Here is a 23,541-nt window from a genome sequence, read left to right on the forward strand (position 1 = left end):
ACTGCATTCCTAACAGCCCTGCGTTAAATGTCTGTTACAGCTACCTTTACTAGAATGCAGCATGATTACTCTGTTTACTTTATCCCCATGTCACCCTTCTCTGGAGCAGGGCAAGCAAGCCCTAGGCTAAAGTCCGTGTTTCACGCTTCTTACCAAATCCAAACCAAGGGTGTCACATGTTGTACAAATTGTAAAGCCCACTGAGGAAAATTCTGATTTGGGATTCTGGGCTGTATAAATAAAAACTGAAACTGACTTGAACTGCATTTAGGAGTATTTGCTGGAGATGCTGAGAGCATCACAGACTAGAACACAGGACACAGTGCTACAGCATATCTTGCCTAATAGAAACTACTATTTCTGCATTCTGGTTGGTTTCCAAGGGGAGAGAGTGAAGCTATTTTTGCCTTGTCACATGTTTTCCCCTCGGGCCAAGATTTCAAGCTTGTAACCTATTTAAGGGCAGATCAGATAATGTCGGCTGTAGAAGTGCACAAAGCACCAGTGCTAAAAAAATCATTTCTACTCTCACTTGTCGAAGTCTGGTCCAGGAAGTGTGCAGTACCAAGCCAGAGGGATTTCAAGCAAAGTGATAACCTAAACACGCATAACCGGTTAGGCGAGTTCTTAGTAAGTCTATCGACCTCATCTTGAGAACTTGAGCCACTTTCTCACACATTTCACATTCACATACACACACACACACACACACACACACACACACACACACACACACACACACACACACACACAAATGTTCTGTTAAGTGTTAATGTTAAGTGTTTCTCAGCAATAGCTTGAGATTTATTAGTTAAGTTGATTGTCTGTAAATACTTTTAATTAAAAACATTTTTATGTCATACTCAAGTCTGCGAGAGCCACACAGACATTATTGGAACACTTTTACATGTTTAGATAATGTCTGTGACCACGTCATGGATTGAGTCAACAAAGGACAAACTGTTGTACATTAATGGATCAGTCTCTTCATAAGTCAAGGCAATATCCCACCCAGCTCCAGTTACTCACCTCATAATGATCCATCACATACCACACCATCATATCGTTACCACTCTTAGATAATTACAACAATCTGTCAGGTATTTGTGTGCCCGTGTGATTGCTTGTCTGTTATTTAATCCAAAATTTACAGGGGCGTTGGTTTACAAACTGGAGGTGAAGACTTTAAAAGGAAAGGGCGACGACCTGGCACAGAGGCTCTAATAAAGAGCCATAATTTGACCCAATCTAGGGACTAAAAGTTAGGATATTAGTGCTTATCACACACATCTTAGCCCAGGGCTATACTGAGCACTAGGCTAAGAGTTGACCCTGGGAAACACAGATTGCCCTGGGCTAAAGAAGTCACACTGCACTTCTACTAGCCCTGGGTTAAATTTCTGTGGGAGCACACATAATGGTAACATTCTAGAATGTGTGTTTACTTTATCTGTTTCACATGGGCACATTTTGGCTCTATGTTTAGTTGATTCAGGGGACAACCCCACGAGCTAGGGGCTAACCCTGCTCCAGAACAGGGCCAAGAACCCCTTGGCTATAGCTGGGGTTAGCCCACTTTGGAATGTGCCAGGATTGTGCCAGTGTGATTGATTTCGTAGCCTGGCTGGCTAACAGCTACCTTAGCCTGGTGCAGTGGGAAAAACACTATTTTGTCCTCTGTTGCTTCAATGTGTACCATTCTGTTTTAAATCTATCTTTTATGAGTCCCCAAACTTATTGGAAGTGCTATACTAAATCACTTGAGTAATCCTTTAAAAGCTGCTCTGAGCTTTTGTGTTGTATTAGCTAACTTCCTGTCCATTTTGCAGTTAGCAATCGTTACAAAATATGGTACAGTGGACTATCGTGATGATATCGTTCGGTGAGTTTTTGGTATTGTTACACCCCCTGTCATTTGGCCTGTCCTGGTAACATCATATTTAAAATGTTTTTGTTGTTTATTGTTGTTCTGTCCTAGAATCCAGAGGTCCCAACGCCTTTCTATGTATTTGCAGGAAACCCCTTCTTGGAGGTCCTCAGGTGGATGACATCCCCATAGTGCCATGTCTGTTTATTTTGTTTTTAACAGTCAGCACCAATAAGGGTCAGAAACACTCGTCCACATCAAATGCATCCAAAGAAAAAGATTTTTCCCACTGTCTTCAGGACTCCTACATCTATCTCTGAACCCCTCTCTCACACACAGACATACTTCCATGTTATTGTCCTTTGCCTAAGCATCAAATAACTTGCATTTGTGTTGATCTGTTCAGTTTTTATCAAATTAAAGTTTTTGATAATTGGGCTATACTTGTAGCCTACATTAGCCAAGTATTGTACTTATTTAAAGTTTCGGGATACTTATGTTTCAGTATTTCCATTTTATGCTACTTTATCTTATACTCTACTCCCTAACCCTAACCCACAATTCAGAGGTAGCTACTGTACTTTCCACTACATTCATTTGATAACTACACTACATTTCAGTTCCTGCTTAGTATCAACTTAATAACTCAACTTACATTCAGTTTTGTCTGGTATTGATTTATATACAGTCTTTACTTAAACTATTTGTGAAAAAAAAAATGTTTATGAATGCCTCTTTTTTTATACTGTATATCATATTTACTTACCTGATTTGTGATTTGTATTCATGTATGTGATTTCTGTTTTGTAATTGTAATATTCTCTATATAAACTTGTTGTATTCTTTTTGTTTTGTATGTATCGTAAATTACTATTTTGTGGTTGGATAAAATGTTTCAGAGAAAACATTTCAAGATAATAATAATAATAATAATAAATTTAACATGTTCAAAATTGAACCCCAAACTTTACAAAGTGGATCCTTGAAGAACCTCTCTGCTACTGAAAAGGTTCCTCCACAGCAGCAATGTAGAGGAACCCCAAAAGGTTCCTTGAGGCTCCTTTACTTCTAAGAGGTGTGGGTTACTTACTGAGCACACTATAACAGTGATTACTGTTGGAATATAGAGCTTTTAACACATATTTAAAAATAAATAATATATCACTTACAGCAGTTTTAAGGATAGATGCACCATCTTGTTTTTCAGGTCATCCTCAGTCACTAAATAGGGACATCAACAGATTATTAAGATACAGCCAGTTTAACTAAAATAACCTTGTCCTTTCTTCCACTGCTCTCTTATGTAACTTTTTTCTTATGTTACCTTTGTCTTGATCTTGAATCACTTTACAATCTTAATCCAGGTTTAGGAGAGTGCTACAGGGGTTATTAAACTTAATCCTTGTATTACAATAGTACCACATTGTTATTTTAGTACACGCATTTGCAGTAGTAGTAGTAGTAGAGCTTTGTGTGTACAGGGTTTCCCCCGCTTGCATCTGGGTACATCTGTTACACACTTTACAAGTGTAAAAGTGTAAATACAATTACAATTTCTGTAGGTCAGGTCAGTTTAACTACATAATGTAACTAAGTATATTTACTTTAGTACTGCTCTTAAATTCAAATATGAGGTAGCCTTCCTCATACTTTTCTTGAGTGATTGCATTTAATGTAACTTTATACTTCTACCCCATCATACATCCCAGAGGCAGATATTGTACTTTTTACTCAGCTATGTTTATCTGACAGCTTTAGGTACTTTTCAGATTACACATTATCATTTCCTTCGTGTCCAGTGAAAATCATGTATCTCTAAATATGTGATTTTGAATATTTCGGAGAGCAAAACCTTTGCACACCTGTGGATACACAGGTGCTTAGGAGAAGACCAAGGATGAACAAAATCATGACAAAGAACTTCCTCACACAGTCCACTTCACTTGCAACCAGGAAAAATTAAATAACGTTTCGGTACAAAGACCTCCATCAGGTTATTGAACGAGATGAAGCAGCCTATATATTTATTTTGTCTGATTTCAGTCAATAGTGTGACTTTATTGGTCCAATTGTGACTTATAGTGTTTTGAATGTTTGTAACAAACTGAAGGATCCTTCAGCTGTTGAAAAAGTAAAGGATCTGAATACTTTTCCACCACAAATATAACTAAGTATAAACTCTTCAGCAGTGCTGTTTATATATTGCTTTATCTTCTTTTATATGCTTATTTGAATATGTAGGCTAGGCATGTATGTTCATATAATGTATGGGTATCTATGTGATTGTATTTGTGTTTATTGGATTGCATATCACTGGAAACACATGTTCTAAGCAACAAACAAGGAATTAATAGATCAAGAGTGTGACTAATAATAAACCAACATTATTAGTGTGTCAGTTCTTGTAACTTTCCACCAACACTGTGATTCATTATTAGCTTCATGCCACATTTCTCTCTCTTAAATATAGAACTGATTTGGTCATAAACCGTGTGGATGATCAAGTGCTAAGAGGGGTCTTGTTGTCACACTGGGGTACAAACTAGCAAGCTAATAAAACTGTAATGTAATTGAGGCTAACTGTATCGGCCTAGAGCACTAACTGAAAGGACTGAAGAACAGAGGTAGATGAGGAATAAAATCCACCTTCATGACACATTTTGTAGATGGTGCCATGGCATGAGTGCTCACCGTAGTATGATAGTGATTATACACTACTCAAAACTAATAAGGGATATTTTAGTGTTTCACTTGATTGTCATATCTGACTTTTTATTTTGTGAATATTTTGGTCCCCAACAATAATGTGACATGTTTCATTTGACTTTTGCATCCAGTCTCCAACTCATTACTGACACACCCCACACTTGATCATTACCACAGTCAAAAACGGGTATTAACACCACATGCATTGATGACAGCCTGACATATCTGACTCATACTCCTCTAGGCACACTGTACTAGACGTCGAACATGGTTGGCCACATGGCGGTCCACTCTGCAACGACAGCAACTAGGACTTCCTGGAGTTTACGTGGTGGTAGGTCACACAACGCTTCAGCTGGCACGGAGGTGCTGTATGGAGTTCAGGTCAGGTGACATGGCCGGCCATTCCATGAGGGACACCGACCTGCTGGAGATGGGTGGTGACCACACGGACACGATGTGGGGGTGCGTTATAACCCATGAACATGTAGTTTCGGGCGTACTGGCGCCACTGGAGGATGATGTCCTGCAGATATGACTGACCCGTGACTGTTCTATTGACAAACACCAGATCAGTTTTTCTGTCCGTCGATATTCCGGCCCGCACTGTTGCATCACCTCCTCCAGCTCTAGGATTTAGGACCATGTTGACGCCTCCAAACGTGTTGCTGTCCGTCAGGCGCCGACGGTGTCTGGCATTCAAGGCCCTCTCTGGAGGTCATCTGCCCTGTCTGTGACCTTACACACACTGAGCCAGTAAAACCATTGAAGCAACATATACTGTTGGGCAAAATATATGCACCCATATCCCTAACTAATTATTAGTTTTAACCATGTGAGATGTTAATTAGCATCACATTAAACAATATAGTATGTAATATGTGGAAGCTTATGGAATGATAAAAAAAACAACCCAACAGCTTAGTAACAGTTCATATAAAAGTAACACCTTTATTAAAAGGATATTCATAACATTGCATGGACAAAGATATGATCATTAAAAAAGTAGAAACATGGCTGGTTGTCAGTCCAGACTATAGTACAGTGATACAATGTCAGTGGTTAATGACCAACAGGTCAAAATGAATTGAAAATATTTAATTTCTATAAATTAATTATTCGTCTGTTAGCATGCTATGAACAGAAACAAATATAAAAATAAGAACCAAAGCTAACTTACAGTGTAATGTAGTTCAGAATTTCAATGCAGATTCAGAGTCAAAATATTTTTGCACCATCGTGACAGAATGACACTAAAAAACGTGGGACTGCACTTGGGATCGTTGTCACATATGCCACTGAGATGACAGTATGTGACAGCTTCCACTGCAAAATACAATAGTGATGAACTAAATCATTATCAAATACTACGGTGGTGCACAGATTTATGCCACATACTTCCTTTCACAATGATACACTGGGAGGATAGAAGTAGCTCAGTACTATTGATTACAACACCCAGTGCAAACTTTCTATATTCATCCTACTTCACTCAACAGACCATTTCTTACAGGGAGAACAATCATTAAATATTTAATGCAGTCAGGAGTTGAAGAAATTGTATCATGGAAGGGTTTGCTATGAGTTGATTTAAAGTGCAGTTGCACATGAAAAAGTTTCACAGTGGACATGAACTAGATACTTTCATGGAAATCTGAGGGGAAAACGCAATGCACAGTTTCAGTACCCGTGTAGCACAGCATGTTCAAAATTCTTCAGATGAACCAAAAACTACAGACTTGTCTTAAAAATGTTGACATTATCTAGGAAAGAAAAAAACATCAGTGCAGATTGGAAGTAAATCTGAATCTACTCATAAGAACACATTAGTGGTTTGAAAGAGCGTCTTTCCAAGCAAATGATTAACTCCAAAGTCATTCTGAATAAACTATAATCATGACCCTAACCATGGTGCATCACAAATTAGTTTTACTCAACAAAATCCATAATGGGTTAAACAGTACATTGGATTTGGATGCAGTTGACCTCCAATTATCATCCTAGTATGACAACTTTGCTTAGCTGAGCTATTGCCAATTCATATTTTCTGAAACAGTGGGAGACCTGAGATTGTGTAATGGTGGTAGAGCCCATGGACAAGCTGGTTTTGTGGGCACAACATTTCGAAATGATAAGATAGAAGTTTTGCATACAATCAAAGACAGAAAATTTCATTTTTTAGCACAAGCCTTAACAGGGTCACTGTCTACTAGCTGTGTATCTACCTTCAGTAGTGATCCCAGATCAAATTTTGGTGAGTGAGAGTAGTTTTGCAGAAAGTCCAATCAAGTGGGCAGGCAGACAGGTCGGTCCCTCCCTACATAAAACACCCATATATCAATTAACAAATTTAGCAGCATGAAGCACTGAAGTTGTTCTGAAGACATTTTATCTGAAACATTGTTAAATGTATGAGCCTGTCCTGAATCAGACCCAACTGTCTTACTGAAAGTAAGGTGACGCTGTTAAGCCTCCACATCAGCCAACTCCGGGGGCATTGGGGACTTTGGATGCTTGCTTTCAAAGTGCTGCTTAAAGGTCTTCGGGTCAGGCATTTGTGTCTGAGAAATTGTGGGAAAGAAAAATGACAAAAATGAGAAAATCTACATTTAAATAAACAGTATGTGAAAAGCAAACTAATAAAAATGGGAGTTCTATATTCGGCATCCAGCCAAATCTTACCTATATACTGGGCAACATGACGTCATTTTATGAGGGCTTGCCCAGGTACATTAATAGCACCATAAAAAGGTTGATATCTGGCCTTTCACATCAAGGTGTGTGTCAAAAGTTGCATAAGCCATTGCTTACATACTTTTACCATATTTACAAAAATGGCTATTTATTGAGAACAATTTAATGTATCTCAGTACTGAAAGGCATTGCCCCCCCCCAAATATACTGAGTTCCATCCTTACCTCACGGTTATATGACACCAAGCTCATCAAAGAATAATTTTAGGTTCTTTTTACCGTCTAAGCACATACCCGGCACACTGTGCACGTGTATACTAAAGCAGCCTGAGCTGCTGCCTTCTGGTCATGGCCTTTGCTCTTCTTGATGTCTGCCTGCTTTTTGGCGTTCTTCTGCTGGGACTGGAACTTCTGGTGCCCACGGGCCATATCTGATGCTAGACCTGAAGAAATTATGAGGGGATTTGATCAGCACAACATCATGAAGAAGGTAAGGAGCCATAAATTGAGAAAGAGAAACCTAGCCTGCAAACAATGACTTCTGAGAAGGGGATGTAAAGGAAAATATAAATTACAGAGTGGCTGAGAGACGCACTGACTGGAAACATAAAGCAGTTACACCAGCTGAGGCTTCCGATGAAGCAACCTTGATGGCTACCAATTAAAAGACAGCTGTCTTATGAAATCAAAAGACTTCAAGATGTGCAAGGCAGCAGTGGCTGTGGAACATCTTTTAGAATTAGGTTAATTGCAGCTTTTTGGGTCACAGGGATCAGGCAATTAACTTGGAAATTTCCCCGAAGAAAATGTGACTGCAGATTTCCAAAGTTATTACACGCACAATACTAGAACTGGGTCAGTGTTATGGTTTTATGAACCTGTTTTTGGCTGATAGTGACGGGCGAGGGACCAATACTTTATCAATACACTGTAATCGATCATTAATGCAGTGTCCATCTTGAAAAGGAGTTACTGGTACCCCTTTCGCTTGTTAATATAGGTCTACAACTCAACTGTTTGCCAAATCTTCACATTAAAATATCATCCACTCAAGAACAGGTAGGAGTGATAGGAGTGAGGTCACCTTTCGACATATTCTGCTGTCATACGGTGAACTACCTGCCGATAGCTAACTAAAAGGACTGGTTTAGCAGTCCCGTTAGACAACTTTAGGTAGCCACTGTGCGACAGTTTTAAAGGACAAACTATAGTTTTAATGTTAGACGCGGTCGTCCTAGAAACACAAAAACATATTTTAGTGCATGTATAGCACAGACACAACACAAATGTAATGTCATACTAAGAAAGAAAGACAAGCGTTGTGTTAACGTTAGCCGCTTGCTATCGCTGATGCTTGGTAGAATAGTGTGGAGGAACACATAAGACTACAAAACACAGTTATTTTTTACAGACAGACGGCGTTAAGATTCATAATTGTTCACTTACCAGTGAAAAATAAATGTCTTACTGATGATGGACACTAAAATCAAATTCAAGAAACGTTGGGTTAAGTCCTCTGGACCTTCCGCCGCCTCTGGTAATTTGTCCTCACTGCGCTAATGCGCATGCCCGAACCGTAAACCGTGCTGCCTTCAAGTGTTGTCAGTGCTTGTGACAATGCCGCTTTCACAAAGGATATATATGGACCAGCGTAGGAAATTTTCTGACAGCACGTAAAGGCAGCATAAGTTTCATCCTCTTGCTACAGTAGAAAGATCCAAGGGCATTTACAAAAAGACCACAACATAGAGTGTAACAAAGATTATATACGTAAAGCAGCCCGTTACACATGAATATTTATAAAAACGCGCACAACCAAACACATTAGTGAATTCCACCGGCTGTAAGTATATGATGCAATTTTCTGTCTGCACGTTGCAAAATGAAATGCCGACCACAAGGTGTCACGGTACAGACGACAATAAGGCCACGTTCTCTCAGACCAGTTACTATTCTTTCCTCCAAACTGTATACTAACATCTGTACAGTAGAACCACGATTAAATTAATATATGATCTCTGGCATACTAGCTTTTGTGATATTAACTTTGAATAACATTACCTCTGATTAACCAACCACTTTAAATACAAAGTCTAGCAATGTCCTAGTGTCCCTTTAAACGTTGGTCAACTGAGCGAGGAGTAAGAAAGTGAGCAAGAAAGTCATTCATTACTTTTTGTGCTCAGTTTCTTAAAGTATGAAAAAAGTTTGCACCACAGCACAACACAGCTGTAAATATAAAACAATTAAATTAAATAAAATAATACACAAATGGGCGAACAAATCTACATTTCACATCCGCGTGTCCGCTACCTCTCTTCATTTCGGGTCACGCTCTCTTCCAATGGGAAACCGACTGTGCCACCTGTGTTGAAACATCCAACCAATCAGCGAGGCAGCTTTCGTTTCCTTGTTTATCCTGCCTTTTTAGATGCTTCAGTACCAAATACATAATTTACCAACTTCCGCCAAACAGGATAGAAACCCGGGCCGTGCAACTTATGTAGGTTTTAAAACATTTTATTTTATTTTTTATTTAGTGAGTGTAGGCTCAACATTTATGTGACATCAGAGGCATTAGTGCCAGATGATTTCATTGGCTGTTATTGACTGAGAAGTTAAATAGAGCCAGCCTCTCGCGCGCCTTGTTTTCTCTCCCACACGAACTTACCTGCACTAACTAGAAAGTCCAGTTTCTCCAGCAAGTCCTAGACAGCGTCAGAGAGAGTCCTGGAGGCGACATGGACCAGGACAGGTAAGAGAAATTCATTCATATTAAGTCTAATACCTTTTGTACTTCACTTTTTACAAGTGCTTAAAATACTAGGGATGTCTCAAGTCTTTTTGTTCTTTGCACATAGGCAGCACGGTTGTATGTTTTCTTTATGTATCTGCTATAAGGAAGAGTTTTTATCAAGTATGGGAGTACAAATTAAAGGCCTTATATTTCCAAAATTAATATACTGGTAATGTTAATGTGTATTACATTATGAAAACCTTACTGTAATTGATTGAAGTTTGGTTTTGTGTTCCTTTATTTACAGTCTATGCACTATAATTATTGATAAAGGTTTCTGACTTACCTATGAATATTAAAAACAGCCTCCCTTCCTGCCAGCTTCTCTAAATACTTTGTAAAAAGTGACATATTTAAAAGATAACTCAAGTCAACTTGACATTTTTACAGCGAATCAGTGCAATTTGATTAAATGTGATATACAAGCAGTTATTCTCACAATTGAACTTGGATAAACACTCCCCACATGGAGAGGGTGATTAGATTGAAGCTTGGTGAGAAACAGCCTGGGGCAGTCTCTGTGGCTTGGCAGACGTTGCTTCTGTTAATGACAGATTGGCTTTGCGGTAACAACATGGCTTATTGTCTCTTCTTCCCATTTTTCCTGTCATCCTTGCAGTAAACGGCTGGTGGTGGTGGTACCAAACGAAGTGCTGGTGCCGTCTCGCAGAGTGTTCAGCAGCGAGGATGAGGCTTGGAGGAATTACCTGGAGAACCCACTGACTGCTGCCACTAAGGCCATGATGAGCATCAACGGAGATGAGGACAGTGCAGCAGCATTGGGACTTCTGTACGACTACTACAAGGTGTGGAAAGCGTGACATTACAGCCAGAATAATGACACGATAAGATGATTTTCACCTGTTTGATTTGTTTCAGATCTTATATTTTGTATTTGCTTTAACCCTGTCAGGTTCCCAGAGAGAGGAGACGTACCTCCAGTGGCATTAAACCTACACACCCCTCTGCTGTTGGACCTGACAACTGTGGGAGCTTGGAGATGCTCGATCATCATCTTCAGGCTTTGAGATCCATGCCTGTCAACCTCTCCCTAAACAGTAGCTCCTCTACAGAACATCAGGGCTCCAAGTACGAAGGTACCTGCCTCGCCGGAGACGCTAGAGGGGGAGATGGAAAAGGTGGAGGTGAAGCGGCTCTTTCTCTGGTCAAGACAGAGGGCCAGACATCCATCAGAGTGTCCTGCTCCGGAGGTGCCTACCAAGAAGAGCCCAGAGAGCAGATAAGGATGGTTTATGAGCAGCACGGCCACTATGATTTGCCCCTTGCTGGGTACTTGAAAGATGAACAGAGGCGCACTCCTGACAGCACATATGATGATGCTGTGGAAGGAGAGGTGAGGCTTGATATTTACAGGGGTAGTGAGGGGTCGGTGGTATTATTTCATGCTTTTTAAACCAGGATCACATTTGCGGGATTTTGTTTTTCCAGTATTGGCAATTTCCTGCTTTTCTTCTTTGACAGATGTACGACAGAAGTCCCTCTTCAGGCGTTGATGAATTCCACTACAGTCTAGGTCCACCAGAGTAAGTTAAAATTCACAGATAAGCAAAAGAATGAAATAGAGACAAATCTAAGAGATTCACGGTGGTTTTATGTGTGCATATGATGTTCTGATGTGTTTATCAAGTGTTAAAGGATAAGGCTTTCAAAATGTTGTTGTGAAAAGACCAACCAAGTCCAACTCTAAATGCTTCTCTAGACCTCCTCAGCCTTTTTGTGGCTCTCATTGCTCATTCATTCCTACTGAAGATGAAAATCCTCAAAGAACTTTCTGTCACCCTGGGTCACAATATAATAATAATGATAATTGTTATGGCAAATTGCACCTTGGGGCAAGAGGACATGCTTTAAAGGTGATCAGCAAACTATTAATAGCTGGCCAACTTACACAAAATTAGTCACAGGAGTAAATAGTGTTCACTAGGGACAGCTGTGGAAGCTGTGGATTAATACACATATGCACAAGCATTAACTGTATAGTAGTTAGATGGTGTATGTAGGATTGAGTCAAAATAAAATGCAGCCTGTGTGTTCATGTTAAGGATGGAACATGCCACCCAGTGCAACAGTGTGGCTCCCTCATGTTTTTAGTAGTTTCTTTGGACAAAAATGTAGCTACGTCAGAGAGCAGGCCTTGTATTCACTAATTTTACTCAGAAACAACAACTCAATATTTGTTTTGATCTTTTTTATGGGATTTGATGACAGTAAAAAATGAAAATAGACTTATCAGCTAAAAGCCGATGTAGATATATCCTTCTTACAATCATGTGTTTCACAAGGGTGAACCTGGTCCCATCCTTGCTTGTGAGCAACTGAGTCTTTCATACCCAATCATGATACTGTCACCTGTTACCAGTGAAGCTGTTTACCTGTGGAATGTTGCAAACAGGTGTTTTCGGAGCATTCCACAGCTTTCCCGGTCTTTTGTTGCCCCTGTCCCAACTTTCGAAACTTGAGGTAAAACATTAGATATGTTGTGTTTGTACTGTTTTTGATTGAGTATTTGTCAAAATGGATTAAAGTCCTGAGGAAAAAATCCCAGGCACCAAGAAAGACAAATTAGAAAGTAGATTAAAGATGCCGACAATAATAATAAGCCTAATTAGTAAACAATAAAACATTAAGAATAAATAAAGCAATTGAAATTTGAAGTGAATTAATGAACTAAAAGAAGAACAGCTCGAAGTTAAACAAGATTGAATTAAGAATTTGAATTGCCCTGAGGATAAAACTGAAATAACCCTTGTTCTGCATGTTATTCCAGGTTGCAGTTGCACAATGAGAAAAACTGGATTTACAGAGCTCCAAAAACCAGCTGGCACCTGAAGTACAATCCTATCATTTGAGTGTGTTCCGTAAGGATCCACATTAAACGGCCGCACCGAAGTAATGTAAGGGGGTAAAAAACCAGCAAGGGCCCATAAATGAATAAAACCCAGTGTCTGTCAAGCCTTAAAGAGAGACAGGGTCACCCACCCAAGGTCACAGCATCCAAGGACTTCAGAGTCGCAGCTGAAACATGCATGCATCAAGTGTCATCATAAAAACTAGACTTCAGTTTAATCTACATTAGGACTATTCTGTTATTTGAAGAGATACTCAGCCATATCCTACACATGCTTCTGTACTTACAGTGACAGTTTCCACTACTCTCTGGAGGCCAGCATGTCTCTGCGGCCGCGGCAGGGAGAAGGACCCATGGCGTACCTGAACCGGGGACAGTTCTACGCTTTGACATTGTCCAAGGCCGGTTTCACATCGTCCCTATGTCAGCCCAGGGGCAAAGTGCGGGTGAGTGGACAGACGCCATCACACAGGCCTGATGGGAGCCCGTCCAATAGTGAGCAATGCACCATGGGAGGCTCTGAACTGCAGCGGGACAGTATTGTACAGGTGAGGGAGGGAAGATAGTAAACGGAGAGGAAGTATAGAGTAGATGTTGAGGGTTTTACTGTTAGCTTGATATTGGGTGTTGTTGTAGTATTTGTTTTTGATCGGTTTTCTTTCCGTTTTAGCCTGATAATACTATAATATATTTTATGTGTCTTTGCTTCAGAGTGTTATCATGGTTGTCTTTGGGGAAGAAAAGTGCAGGGACGAGCAGCTGAAGAATTGGAAATACTGGCACTCCCGCCAGCACACTGCCAAACAGAGAGTCCTGGACATTGGTATGATGATATTGTTCTCCTTCCCGCTGACAAGGCTGATGGGGTTTACAAGTAGAACAGATGGGGAATAGGCCAAGATACAAACATGGCACGTGCACACACTTCAGTATTGAATATCACACTTTTGACACCTAAGCTCCACAAAAACGTGAGGTAAAAAGAGTAAGCAGGTGGCAAACCTACAGAAGCCTCCAGGAGAATCCCGTCACATATCCTGAGGTGAAACCTGACTCAATTTGAATAACTGTCGATCCTAGATTCTCACAGGACTACTGTGAAGAAACAGCCAATGACTTTTCATTTGCATAGACGTTAAGAGGAGAAATGGGTGGGGGCCTGGACTGAGGCCATATCCTGAATGATCAGCAAGGAACAGGCCTCAGCCTGTGGTTGAAAACTCATTGGAATGAAGAAGAGATCTCAAACACGGGTTTTGTCAGTGGCAAGTTGATGCCAGTACCATGGTAAAATCTTAAACCTAAGTTGGTGGGTAAAAAATAGCCTGTGCTAGCAGAAGTGAGTGTTTTAGGAAGTAGTAATGGGAATTTTTATTTATTTGGAACTTGATTTGTTGGCAAAATTATTTCAAGGGTGAAAAAAATGCCAGATTATGGTGTTACTGTAAGTACAAAAAACACAGAAAATGTGTGTAAACAGATAGTGGAAAGTAAGTACATTAACTCATGTACTGTACTTAAGTAAAATACTAGATCAAAAGTTGGACTTGAGTATTTCCATTTTGTTACTTTAGATGTACACACACACACACACACACACACACACACACACACACATACTACTCCACTAAAAATGAACTTTTGAACTCCACTACATTTATCTGACAGCTTTAAAAGAAACAGTAAAAAAAACATACCATACCAATAGACACAGATTATCTTGTGACCCTTTGAAGCGGCCTGATGTCCAGGTGGAACCACTGGACTAAACTACCGAAAAGTATATAAAGTAGTTTAATCTAGTTCTACCATGACCAGCTACAAGAATGAAATCCAAATTATACAATGGTGCATAAGAATTGATTAATCTGTTAATGTAATATAAAGTAATATATCAGTCACAGGCGCTTATTTCTTGGAAATTGAGTTCTTTTAGGTTTAATCCTTGAAAGTATCCTGAAACATTTGAATTAGGGCTGACTCCAAACCTCAGCGTCTGACACCCACTGAAACGATGTTCTCTTATCTTGACTTTACATGCAGCTGACTACAAGGAGAGCTTCAGCACGATCGGGAACGTGGAGGAAATTGCCTACAACGCTGTCTCTTTCACATGGGATGTCAGTGAGGAAGCAAAGGTAAAAAAGCTGAAAAAAATGATCAACACGTAAAACTGGTCAGTATTTATTCTCTTGCCTTCACGTTCTCATTGAGTAAGGCAGATAATAATTAGGATTTATCATATTTTTCTTTTTGTTAGTATAAAACTTGTAGCCACTTGTGGGAGGGATTGCTCAATGAAACCACAGCAGTTTGTCCTGAGGACTCCTCAGCAGTAGAGGCTCTCGGTCTGTATTCAACTGTTTACGGACTGTTAACACCTCAGGGTATCAGAATAGTTGGTGGAGCCATATGGCAGGCTCCTCCATCCACCCCCAGCCCCATTGTCCCACATCCCCTTTCTGTTGTTATGTGTTGGGTCATGATTTTGGATCGCAGACACGCCAGGCATTTGGCAACAGACCTTGAAGGACACTCAGATTTCACCTTTGTAAAGGTTGGCAGTTGGATAAAGACGACTTGCAAACAATGTGTAAACACATTCACATCCACACACACAGTGTCTGCCCACCCTCAGGGTGTTTTGGACTCAGTAGGTGGGGCTGTGGCTCCCGTTCAGCTTTAATTAAAACTCCACAAACAGACCCATTGTTAGAGAGCTTCATGGGTTTGTGGGTAAACATTTACTGTTTGGGATAAACCTTCACTGTAACGCTTTTAGGTGTGTTCAGGTGGTGGTATGATAATACAGCTTCAAGCTGATACTGTACACCTGACCATAATAATGTAAACTCAAAACAAAAACTCAAAATGTTATCAGGTATATTTGTGTAATTTTTAGACAAAAAATGTCATTACACTTAATATAAGACACATTTGCCGAGAAATTGGCATTTAAGTGGGATGTAGGACACTTTTTGATTGTTCCATTAGCAGATTTTTTTCCTACTACAAGCAAGAAACACTTCATATTCATTATTTTTTTTATAATTCATTTTTGAAGTGGCATTTTTCCAGTGCTACTTTCCTTCGACTGACATTCCTTCAGTTGTCATCATCGGTAGTTGGATACGTACGTCTACATGCTCCACCTTTAGAATTCTAATTGATACAGCTTTCTGCGTTTAATATCAAAGTTAGTTAGTCCAGAGTTTAAGATGTCTGCGGAATTCATGAGAGACAAAACTGATGCAGGAGAGGTGGAGGGATCCTGTCTTAAAATTGCCAAAATTGGGTGAAGTTCATAACATGTTTTTGTTAAAACGTCTGTGCCTGGTGAACGTCCACATTAGAGCCTGAATCTGACTCGTTTTTGGGGTCAATGCTGATACTGATATTAGAGAGCGAAACATTTAGAGAGTGAAACATTTCAATATCGATATCATAGGTCAACATTTTTGGTTCCTAGTGAAATGTCTTGACGACAATTGGATGGATTGCCATAAACTTTGGTATAGGCATTGAAGTTCCCCATAGAATGAATTTTAGTAACTCTATGATGAAATCCATGTCATCAGTGGCTGTGATGCTTGGGTGTGTGTGTGTCTAGCACCACAATCAGGTCAAAATCTAATTGTGACCCAGATCAACCTGCAACCTGCAAAACTAAGGACATTCCCATCAGCCTCAGCTGTACTTTGTGTTTAGTACTAATTGGCAAATTAGTATGCTTATGCTAATGCACAAAACTAAAATGGTAAATACGGTTACATTTGATCAGATTGTCAGATTTTCATTGTGATCATATTATCCTGCTGCCATTAGCATTTCACTCAAAGCACTACAGTGCCTAATTACAGCCTTACAGAGGAGTTAACATGGCTGTAGATGTTTAGAGGCTGTATGAAAATGATTGTGGTGAGGAGGGGAGCTGTCTCCAGCAGACATATTGATCCCGTTAGCTTGTGAATGTGGTGGGAGTTTTGATACAGAGACAGCAGAGCACATTCGTAAATATTTAAAAAAATACAAAACTCACCCCTCCCACCAAATAAATTTCATACAGACCCTTAGACTTGTTGTTTAAAGTATGTTAAATGTTTTACTGATGTAATATCTAACAATGGACATCAATTAACTTGTTTTATACGTGATCTTCCCACATTTTCTATATTATGATATGTTTAAAATCCTCCCGAATATTGGAATATTAAAGGATAAGTTCGCCCCAAAATTGAAAAGTTGTTTAGGGGAATGCTAAACTTTACCTGACTTACCATCGTCATCGTCTTAACTCTCTTCTGGTCACGCTTGTGGAGCCTCATTTGAAAAAGCCCTGTATTTCTCCTAAGCTAAAGGGTGAAAGAAACATTCCCCTGAGTATTGATTTATAATCAGAGTAGTGAGTGTTTGGTGGTGAGCAGGTTGACAGATTTTGTTGACCGTGAATGTGTGGCTGTGCTGTCTGAAGCAAACCAGATGACCATTATCGGCCTCGCTGCTGCACTCTTTCCGTGCATTCGCCCTCAGAAGCCTCCACACGACCAGAGCTGCCTGGAAATAAGGTGGAGGAGGTTGAGCGAGAACACCTCTGTTGTTGGGAGGAAATAGGTGGGCTTACACGTCACTGCTGCTCTCTCTCGCTCTCACTCTCCCTCTCCCTCTGTTGTGCTACCTAGAAATTTTGGTTCTCAGATATAATTGGCTGTCCAGTTGGGCTCCGATGGGGCTTACATACACAATTGATATTTTTGTGCAAATGATCCGTTTTCCTTTGTCGCCTGGCAACAAGCAGAGCCATGCCAAAAAAAAGTCATCATCCTGGAGTAATGAGGACTAGTGTGAAATGTGTCGGAGGGGAGATGAGTTGCTTCCTGCAGCATGACTCTGTTTTCATGTTGGGTTTGTTTGTTTGCGCCTGGTTGAGCGGCTGGCACTGAATAGCCACTTACCAGTGCCCTCATGAACTTCTTTTCTTTTTAGGAAGGTATTTGAATGCTCACACATCCAGTAAAGGCAAAACACAACAAACCTCCTACACGCACACAAACACACACAGATGCTAGCCGCAACACATCCAGTGCTTCTGGAGAAATTTAAATGGCTCGGGTCTGGGGAAGTGTGATCCGTGGAGGTGTGTAGGAGGCTCATTTGTGCTCCGGGCTTTTTCGGCAATCAGCAGTCACCTCTGCAGGTTCAGGCACGATGCTGCTGATGCATACTGGGAAAACTGCTGTCGGGCTGCGGTGACAAATATCTACCGTTAGTCGGGCTTGTCAGTCCTGTTTAACTGGAAAATGCGTCCGTTTGTATTGGTTTAGATGCTTTGGCGTTAAACAACTATCACCATTAATCATGGGAATCTGTTCGGTCATGTAACCGCGTCTCAAGATAACCAGAGTATTGTTGACTTTGTTTGAAATGGTCATAGTGTACAGTGATCAGGGAAAGATTTTGTGAATTCTGTTTTCCTCTTGCAAGCTCTTAAAAGATTCAGCAGATCAGCAGCACTGCAATACTACATTATTTAGTGGTTTTGGAGCAAGGCCTTGCATTTCTAGAAGCTTTGGCACAGTGAGGTCTGGAGTGATAGTAAACAACCAGTAATTCAGTATTTCAGCACGCAAAACACACATTATATATTTCATAAGTGTTTGGTTGTGGATTGGGTGCTTATTTCTCAGCATATAAGACATTTAACATAAGGAGCGTTGAGAGGTGGTGAGATACATGCCTTTAGCCTGTGAACTGCTGCTGCTGCTGCTGTGACTCATGCCCGTCTCACTCATCACTGCACCATTTATGAGTCAGGTGGAGAATCACTAGGGAACGAAGATCTCCATTCGATTTCACTCTTCATCTGAACCAAACTGGCTATAAACCTAACTGAGCTGATGACAGGTAAATAGCAGGTTCCACACATTTAAAATAAGTACATCAGTAATACCTTTTATTATCAACTTTACGCTTTAAGTCCCTCTGCTGTCGATAATGTGTTTTGGTCTTTTGTGTACCTTACTCGGTTGACACTAGCTTTTGGCGATTTGTACATCGGCAGTGCTCTGTTTTCCTATTTCCATTTTTGAATGATGAATACAAGTTACTGCTACCTGGTGGTATGAGGAGGTATCTCTTGTCACGCAGCTAGCTGCCGGCAGTAGTCTTTGTGGTGTGTTCAAGTGCAGCTTTTTGGCCATCACACAGGTGACATAAGGTGAGCCAACTTTTAGCCATCATAGCTACCAGCTCATGGATGATGGTCTGGTGTGTCTGGGCCCTTAAATCATAAACCTCCAGAAATGGGCCGCATCTTATTTTTTGTTTTTTGTTTTTAGGTCTTTATCTCTGTGAACTGTCTGAGCACAGACTTCTCCTCGCAGAAGGGTGTGAAGGGGATGCCTCTGATAATCCAGATCGACACTTACAGCTACAACAGCTGCAGCAGCAGGCCCATTCACAGGGCCTTCACTCAGATCAAGGTCTTCTGCGATAAGGTAAAAATGGCCTCATCGGGCAGGCCCCTGCCTGGTCTGGTCAACAAATAATTTGGACTTGGATGAATGACTTTTTTTCTGTTACTGTCTTTTATTCTGCCTTTTCTGTGTAGTCAGCCCCTTGTGTGTTTTGCAGGGCGCTGAGAGGAAGCTTCGTGATGAGGAGAAGAAGCAGCTCAGGAAGAGGATGAAAGGTAAAAATATTCTTTTTTGCTAAATAATGGAATTAACGATATTTATAACTTATAATTTTATGTTCAGAAATAGTCGGTGAGCTTGATTTGAAATCTACTTAATAAAAGGTTACAAAGTGCTTTTCAGGAAACTGAAAAATTGAATAGAAGAGCACAGCAGAAGTCGAGCAAATGTAATCAAACCTTATCAAATCTGTACTTGGGAGTGGTTGCCAGGCAACTGATGCTGAGTTCACACTCTGTCTGGACTAGGGAAACATGGCAGCTCGGGGCCGACCTCTCCCATTAAGAGGGCTGAAAACACGCTGCTCAAAAGCTTGCTAGACCTGGACTCCCAGCCTGTCCTCTTCATCCCTGACGTCCACTTTGGAAACCTACAGAGAGCAGGGCAGGTGAGGGACCACTTACTGTCTCAAACACACAGGGAATGTCTTGTCCAGTCATTGTACAGTCTTTCCTTGTGCCTCATGTTGCTTCTTTTTTTTTTTTTTACTATACTTGCAGGTGTTTGCTTTCAACACCGAGGAGGTCAAAAAGGATGGGTGAGTATCATACTCTTACCTTCACAGTTCTGGTTTGCGCTAAACTTTCATGTGTCCACTGTGCTCACTGCACCATGTGTACCTGTGTAACAGTTAATTTGAATAAGAGGTTTAGTAATCCAAGATGGATTTGGAATTATCGACCTCTGTCAACATCAGATCCAGTAATATTTCTTTTTAAATGATGATGACTATGGCGATGACACTGACGGTGATGATCGTGTGTGTGTGTGTGTGTGTGTGTGTGTGTGTGTGTGTGTGTGTCTCAGGAGTGTTCTAGTGAGAAGGATGTCATGTGCGGCTGAGGAAGATGTCGGTCCACCGCAGCCCAAGAAATCCAAAGTGGATAGGAGAGGTTTGTAAATATCACCTTTTCAGTTTTTCATCATCGACCTTATTATTATTTGACTGAATTATTTATTTTCTTCATTCCATGCCTCATCAGTTCTGCTGTATGTGAGGAAGGAGTGTGATGAAGTGTTTGATGCCTTAATGCTGCAAACCCCAACCCTCAAAGCTTTGATGGAGGCGGTAAGTATTAGTGACGTGTTGTTTTAAGTGCCTCTGGCTGAAATAATAAGAAGACAAACACACATTGCATCCATTGTGCTTAACAGGATTAGTCAACCCTAGGTCTGTAAAGGTGCAATATGTAAGAATTGTCCAGCTCTTGAATTCATATTGCAAACAAATAGGGGGCAGCATATCACCGGAGTGACCGCTAGCTGCATGGCTAACTGATCTATGGCATCCACAGTTAGCGGCAGTTAGCGGTCCCAGCTGTGAGCTCAGAGTGGTATTACAAGACAAGACAGGTCAGGACTAGCTGGTTAGCATGCTAACTGAAGTAGATGTCTCTGCAACACAATGTACAGATGTCTTTGACTTGATGTCAAATCTCTTATTTCTTCCCATTCTGTTGATGATTTTAGTTATTCCTTTGATTTTTAAAACAACTTCTTAGATATTGCACCTTTTTAATACAATTCTTTTAAAAAACGGTGACACATAACTGGGCCTCAGTGTCTTTCAAAATGTTCTTAATGTGCTGTTTCTTCATTGTGTTTCACAGATCTCAGAGAAGTATGCAGTGCCTGTTGACAAGATGGCCAAAGTTTACCAAAAAAGCAAGAAAGGGTAAGTGGGTCAAACTTCTGAAACAAGACAAAGGCCTCACTCAGACCAGATGAGGTGTTGCGGCAATAATCTGCAGGGTTGTGTTGCAGTGCGTGAGTGTCATTTCATTTCGGTGTGACGCAATTTTGTGAACTTTAATCTTCCTTAAAGATCCCAAGGGGGGGGGGGTATTGCACCTCAAACAGTTTGCCAGCTGCCATTAACCAATATAGGAGAAGCTGCTATGTTGTGCCATAGCATGCTGCTTCTACCAGTGATTGTTTGTCCACATCAACAGATTGTTATTATTATAATAATAATAAACAACCAGGATATGAGCCATATCATTATGGTGTGTTTTAAATTGGTGTACAAAACCAAATTGAGTGAATACACATACATTATACTCCATTCTGTTTTGGTCATTTTTGCTGATCGCTGTCTTACTTGATTGGCACACCGCAATGTGAAGTCGGGTTGCATTTCTCCAAAGTTGATTCTGTTTCAACTTTCGGCTGTGTTCCACACCCCTGCAGCGTTTGGTCTGAATGAGTCCTGAGAGTCTTCAGTCGTGGTCACCTCTCTGTGAGGCTGTACTCAGCTAAATGCTTACTGATGTTTTGCAGGTAAAGGTATTTGGTCATAAACCAAAGTAGATGGAAGGGTAATGTTTTATGTATTTCAAATCATCCTGAAAGGGGACATGAACGTCTGAATGTAGTTTCAGACTAGTTCCATGGTCGACCAGTTCATGATACACTTTACCTTAAATTACCAATAACCTCACAAAGCCAACTGATGGAAAATTAGCCAGTAGGATATATTTGGGAACCATGAATATTTGTACAAAATTGAATGGCAATTCATCCAGAAATTTTTGAGACATTTCACTTTAAGCCAAAAAAGATCAGCATCAGACTGATCCATCCTCTGGGGACAATGAATGCATTTGCCTTAAATTAAACAGAGCACCCTTGTTTCGTCTTCCTCAGGGTCCTGGTGAACATGGACGACAACATCGTCCAGCAATACTCCAACGAGGACACCTTCATCCTGGCTATGGAGAGCTCAGCGGACTCCCTGCGTGTCACTCTGTCAGAGATCTGATGGTTGTTTGCTGCAGCAGTGACTGTTAGATAGATGTGATCACTGGTGGATGAAGCTTCAGCTGTGCCAACCATAGAAATTGTGAATGTTGCTCACAGTATTAGATGACGGTGTGAAATGTGTCCCTTGAGGAAGGCAACAAAGGAGTCTCAAGGGTTTGTTGCACTGACCAAACCTCACCTGCTACAGTACCTGTTTATTAGACAACTCTTGGAAGTGCCCGGATTTGTGGCTAAGTTGGGAATATGTTTAATACCTTTTTTCAACCTATGAAAAGTCTATAAATTCACTTCTTAATACTTGTTGGACCAGAAGAGAGGTATTTATCCAAGCCACCACAAAGCATCCAGCCAGCTTGCTGTGGTTTCACAGGCAGAAGACAGTATACAGTAGTTTTATTGGATAAACCGCAGGGACTGCTGTGAACTTCCTCCTCGAAAGGCCCTCGATTCAAAATAAGTCTATGCAACCACTTTTGTTGGTACTCATCAGTTCAAGGTAATGGTGTGTTATGTATATAATTATTTTTAGATGTGTCTTAAATTGTTTTCATAATTTTAAGTCAAAGTGACCTTAATCTAATCTTTCTTCTAATATGTTTGGTCATGTTGTCATTATGTACACAATGTTTGCAATCAGTCCCAGTGAAATAACACATGCTATAATTACATGAGGCACCATTATGGAACAGGACTACGAGTCCCCAGGATGCTGTTAAACTGTTTTTGCTTCCTCTGTGCATGTGTTTATAGCATCTCCTCTTACTGAAGAGACCGCAGTCATTAGTATTTATGACATCAGTGAGAGCCAACCAGTCCATCCATTTACACAGTCGTTTTCTGAGGCCGCTGCAAACCATCAGAGCTTAAGAGCCTAACTGCTCCGTTCCTACTCGCTGCTTGTGTTTACACCTAGTTCACTGACCGCTTCCTTATCCTTAATTTCTGTCATGCACCACGATGTACAGTCTTTTAAATGAGTCAATAAATATAGTTTTATATGGAGGTACTTCTGTCTTCCGTTGTTTTACTTCTAACAGCAGTTTTATTTGCAGTTGTTTTTAAAGTTTGTTTTGTTAACTTAACATTGCCAGTACCACTTTCTAATAAGCCACCTTTTATAAAAGCTTTATTAATAGTTAATAAATCAATGCTAG

At 40.4% G+C, this 23,541-nt stretch overlaps 2 protein-coding genes across 5 annotated transcripts; one reads left to right on the top strand and one right to left on the bottom strand.

Annotated features, from left to right (window-relative positions):
- Positions 1 to 5,498: 5,498 nt before the first annotated feature.
- LOC311259575 (zinc finger protein 706) lies at positions 5,499 to 8,851 on the bottom strand. 2 transcript variants are annotated; one of them, XM_084356807.1, is made up of 4 exons: positions 8,713 to 8,851; positions 7,561 to 7,709; positions 7,020 to 7,134; positions 5,499 to 6,890 (listed from the first exon to the last, which is right to left on the bottom strand). In XM_084356807.1, the coding sequence occupies exons 2-3, from the start codon at positions 7,693 to 7,695 to the stop codon at positions 7,039 to 7,041; spliced, it is 231 nt and encodes a 76-aa protein (XP_084212933.1). In that variant the 5' UTR covers positions 7,696 to 7,709; positions 8,713 to 8,851; the 3' UTR covers positions 5,499 to 6,890; positions 7,020 to 7,038. The 2 variants fall into 2 exon arrangements, with proteins under 2 accessions (XP_084212933.1, XP_084212932.1); XM_084356806.1 differs by having other exon boundaries at positions 5,499 to 7,134.
- Positions 8,852 to 9,035: 184 nt separating this feature from the next.
- Positions 9,036 to 23,393, top strand: LOC311259501 (grainyhead-like protein 2 homolog). 3 transcript variants are annotated; one of them, XM_084356710.1, is made up of 16 exons: positions 9,036 to 9,109; positions 9,951 to 10,021; positions 10,683 to 10,869; positions 10,977 to 11,417; positions 11,546 to 11,607; positions 13,222 to 13,480; positions 13,644 to 13,755; positions 14,976 to 15,070; positions 19,268 to 19,426; positions 19,563 to 19,620; positions 19,873 to 20,012; positions 20,125 to 20,162; positions 20,432 to 20,517; positions 20,608 to 20,693; positions 21,235 to 21,299; positions 22,271 to 23,393. In XM_084356710.1, exons 2-16 carry the CDS (start codon positions 10,008 to 10,010, stop codon positions 22,383 to 22,385), a joined length of 1,917 nt encoding a protein of 638 aa, XP_084212836.1. In that variant the 5' UTR covers positions 9,036 to 9,109; positions 9,951 to 10,007; the 3' UTR covers positions 22,386 to 23,393. The 3 variants fall into 3 exon arrangements, with proteins under 3 accessions (XP_084212836.1, XP_084212835.1, XP_084212837.1); XM_084356709.1 differs by lacking the exon at positions 9,036 to 9,109 and having other exon boundaries at positions 9,759 to 10,021; XM_084356711.1 differs by lacking the exon at positions 9,036 to 9,109 and having other exon boundaries at positions 9,759 to 10,021; positions 13,222 to 13,378.
- The last annotated feature ends 148 nt before the right edge of the window (positions 23,394 to 23,541 follow it).

This window comes from Pagrus pagrus (genome assembly GCF_965226575.1).
Source record: "Pagrus pagrus genome assembly, chromosome: 7".
In the NCBI taxonomy this organism is placed as follows: Eukaryota; Metazoa; Chordata; class Actinopteri; order Spariformes; family Sparidae; genus Pagrus; species Pagrus pagrus.

Bases quoted from the DNA above. Each gene is read 5' to 3' on its own strand.
- LOC311259575 (XM_084356807.1), bottom strand. From the start codon at position 7,695: ATGGCCCGTGGGCACCAGAAGTTCCAGTCCCAGCAGAAGAACGCCAAA. The intron at 7,135-7,560 runs GTATGTGCTTAG...ACAATTTCTCAG, and splicing joins ACACGTGCACAGTGTGCCGG to ACACAAATGCCTGACCCGAA.
- LOC311259501 (XM_084356710.1), top strand. The intron at 11,608-13,221 runs GTAAGTTAAAAT...CTGTACTTACAG, and splicing joins TACAGTCTAGGTCCACCAGA to TGACAGTTTCCACTACTCTC. The intron at 20,013-20,124 runs GTGAGGGACCAC...CTATACTTGCAG, and splicing joins ACCTACAGAGAGCAGGGCAG to GTGTTTGCTTTCAACACCGA.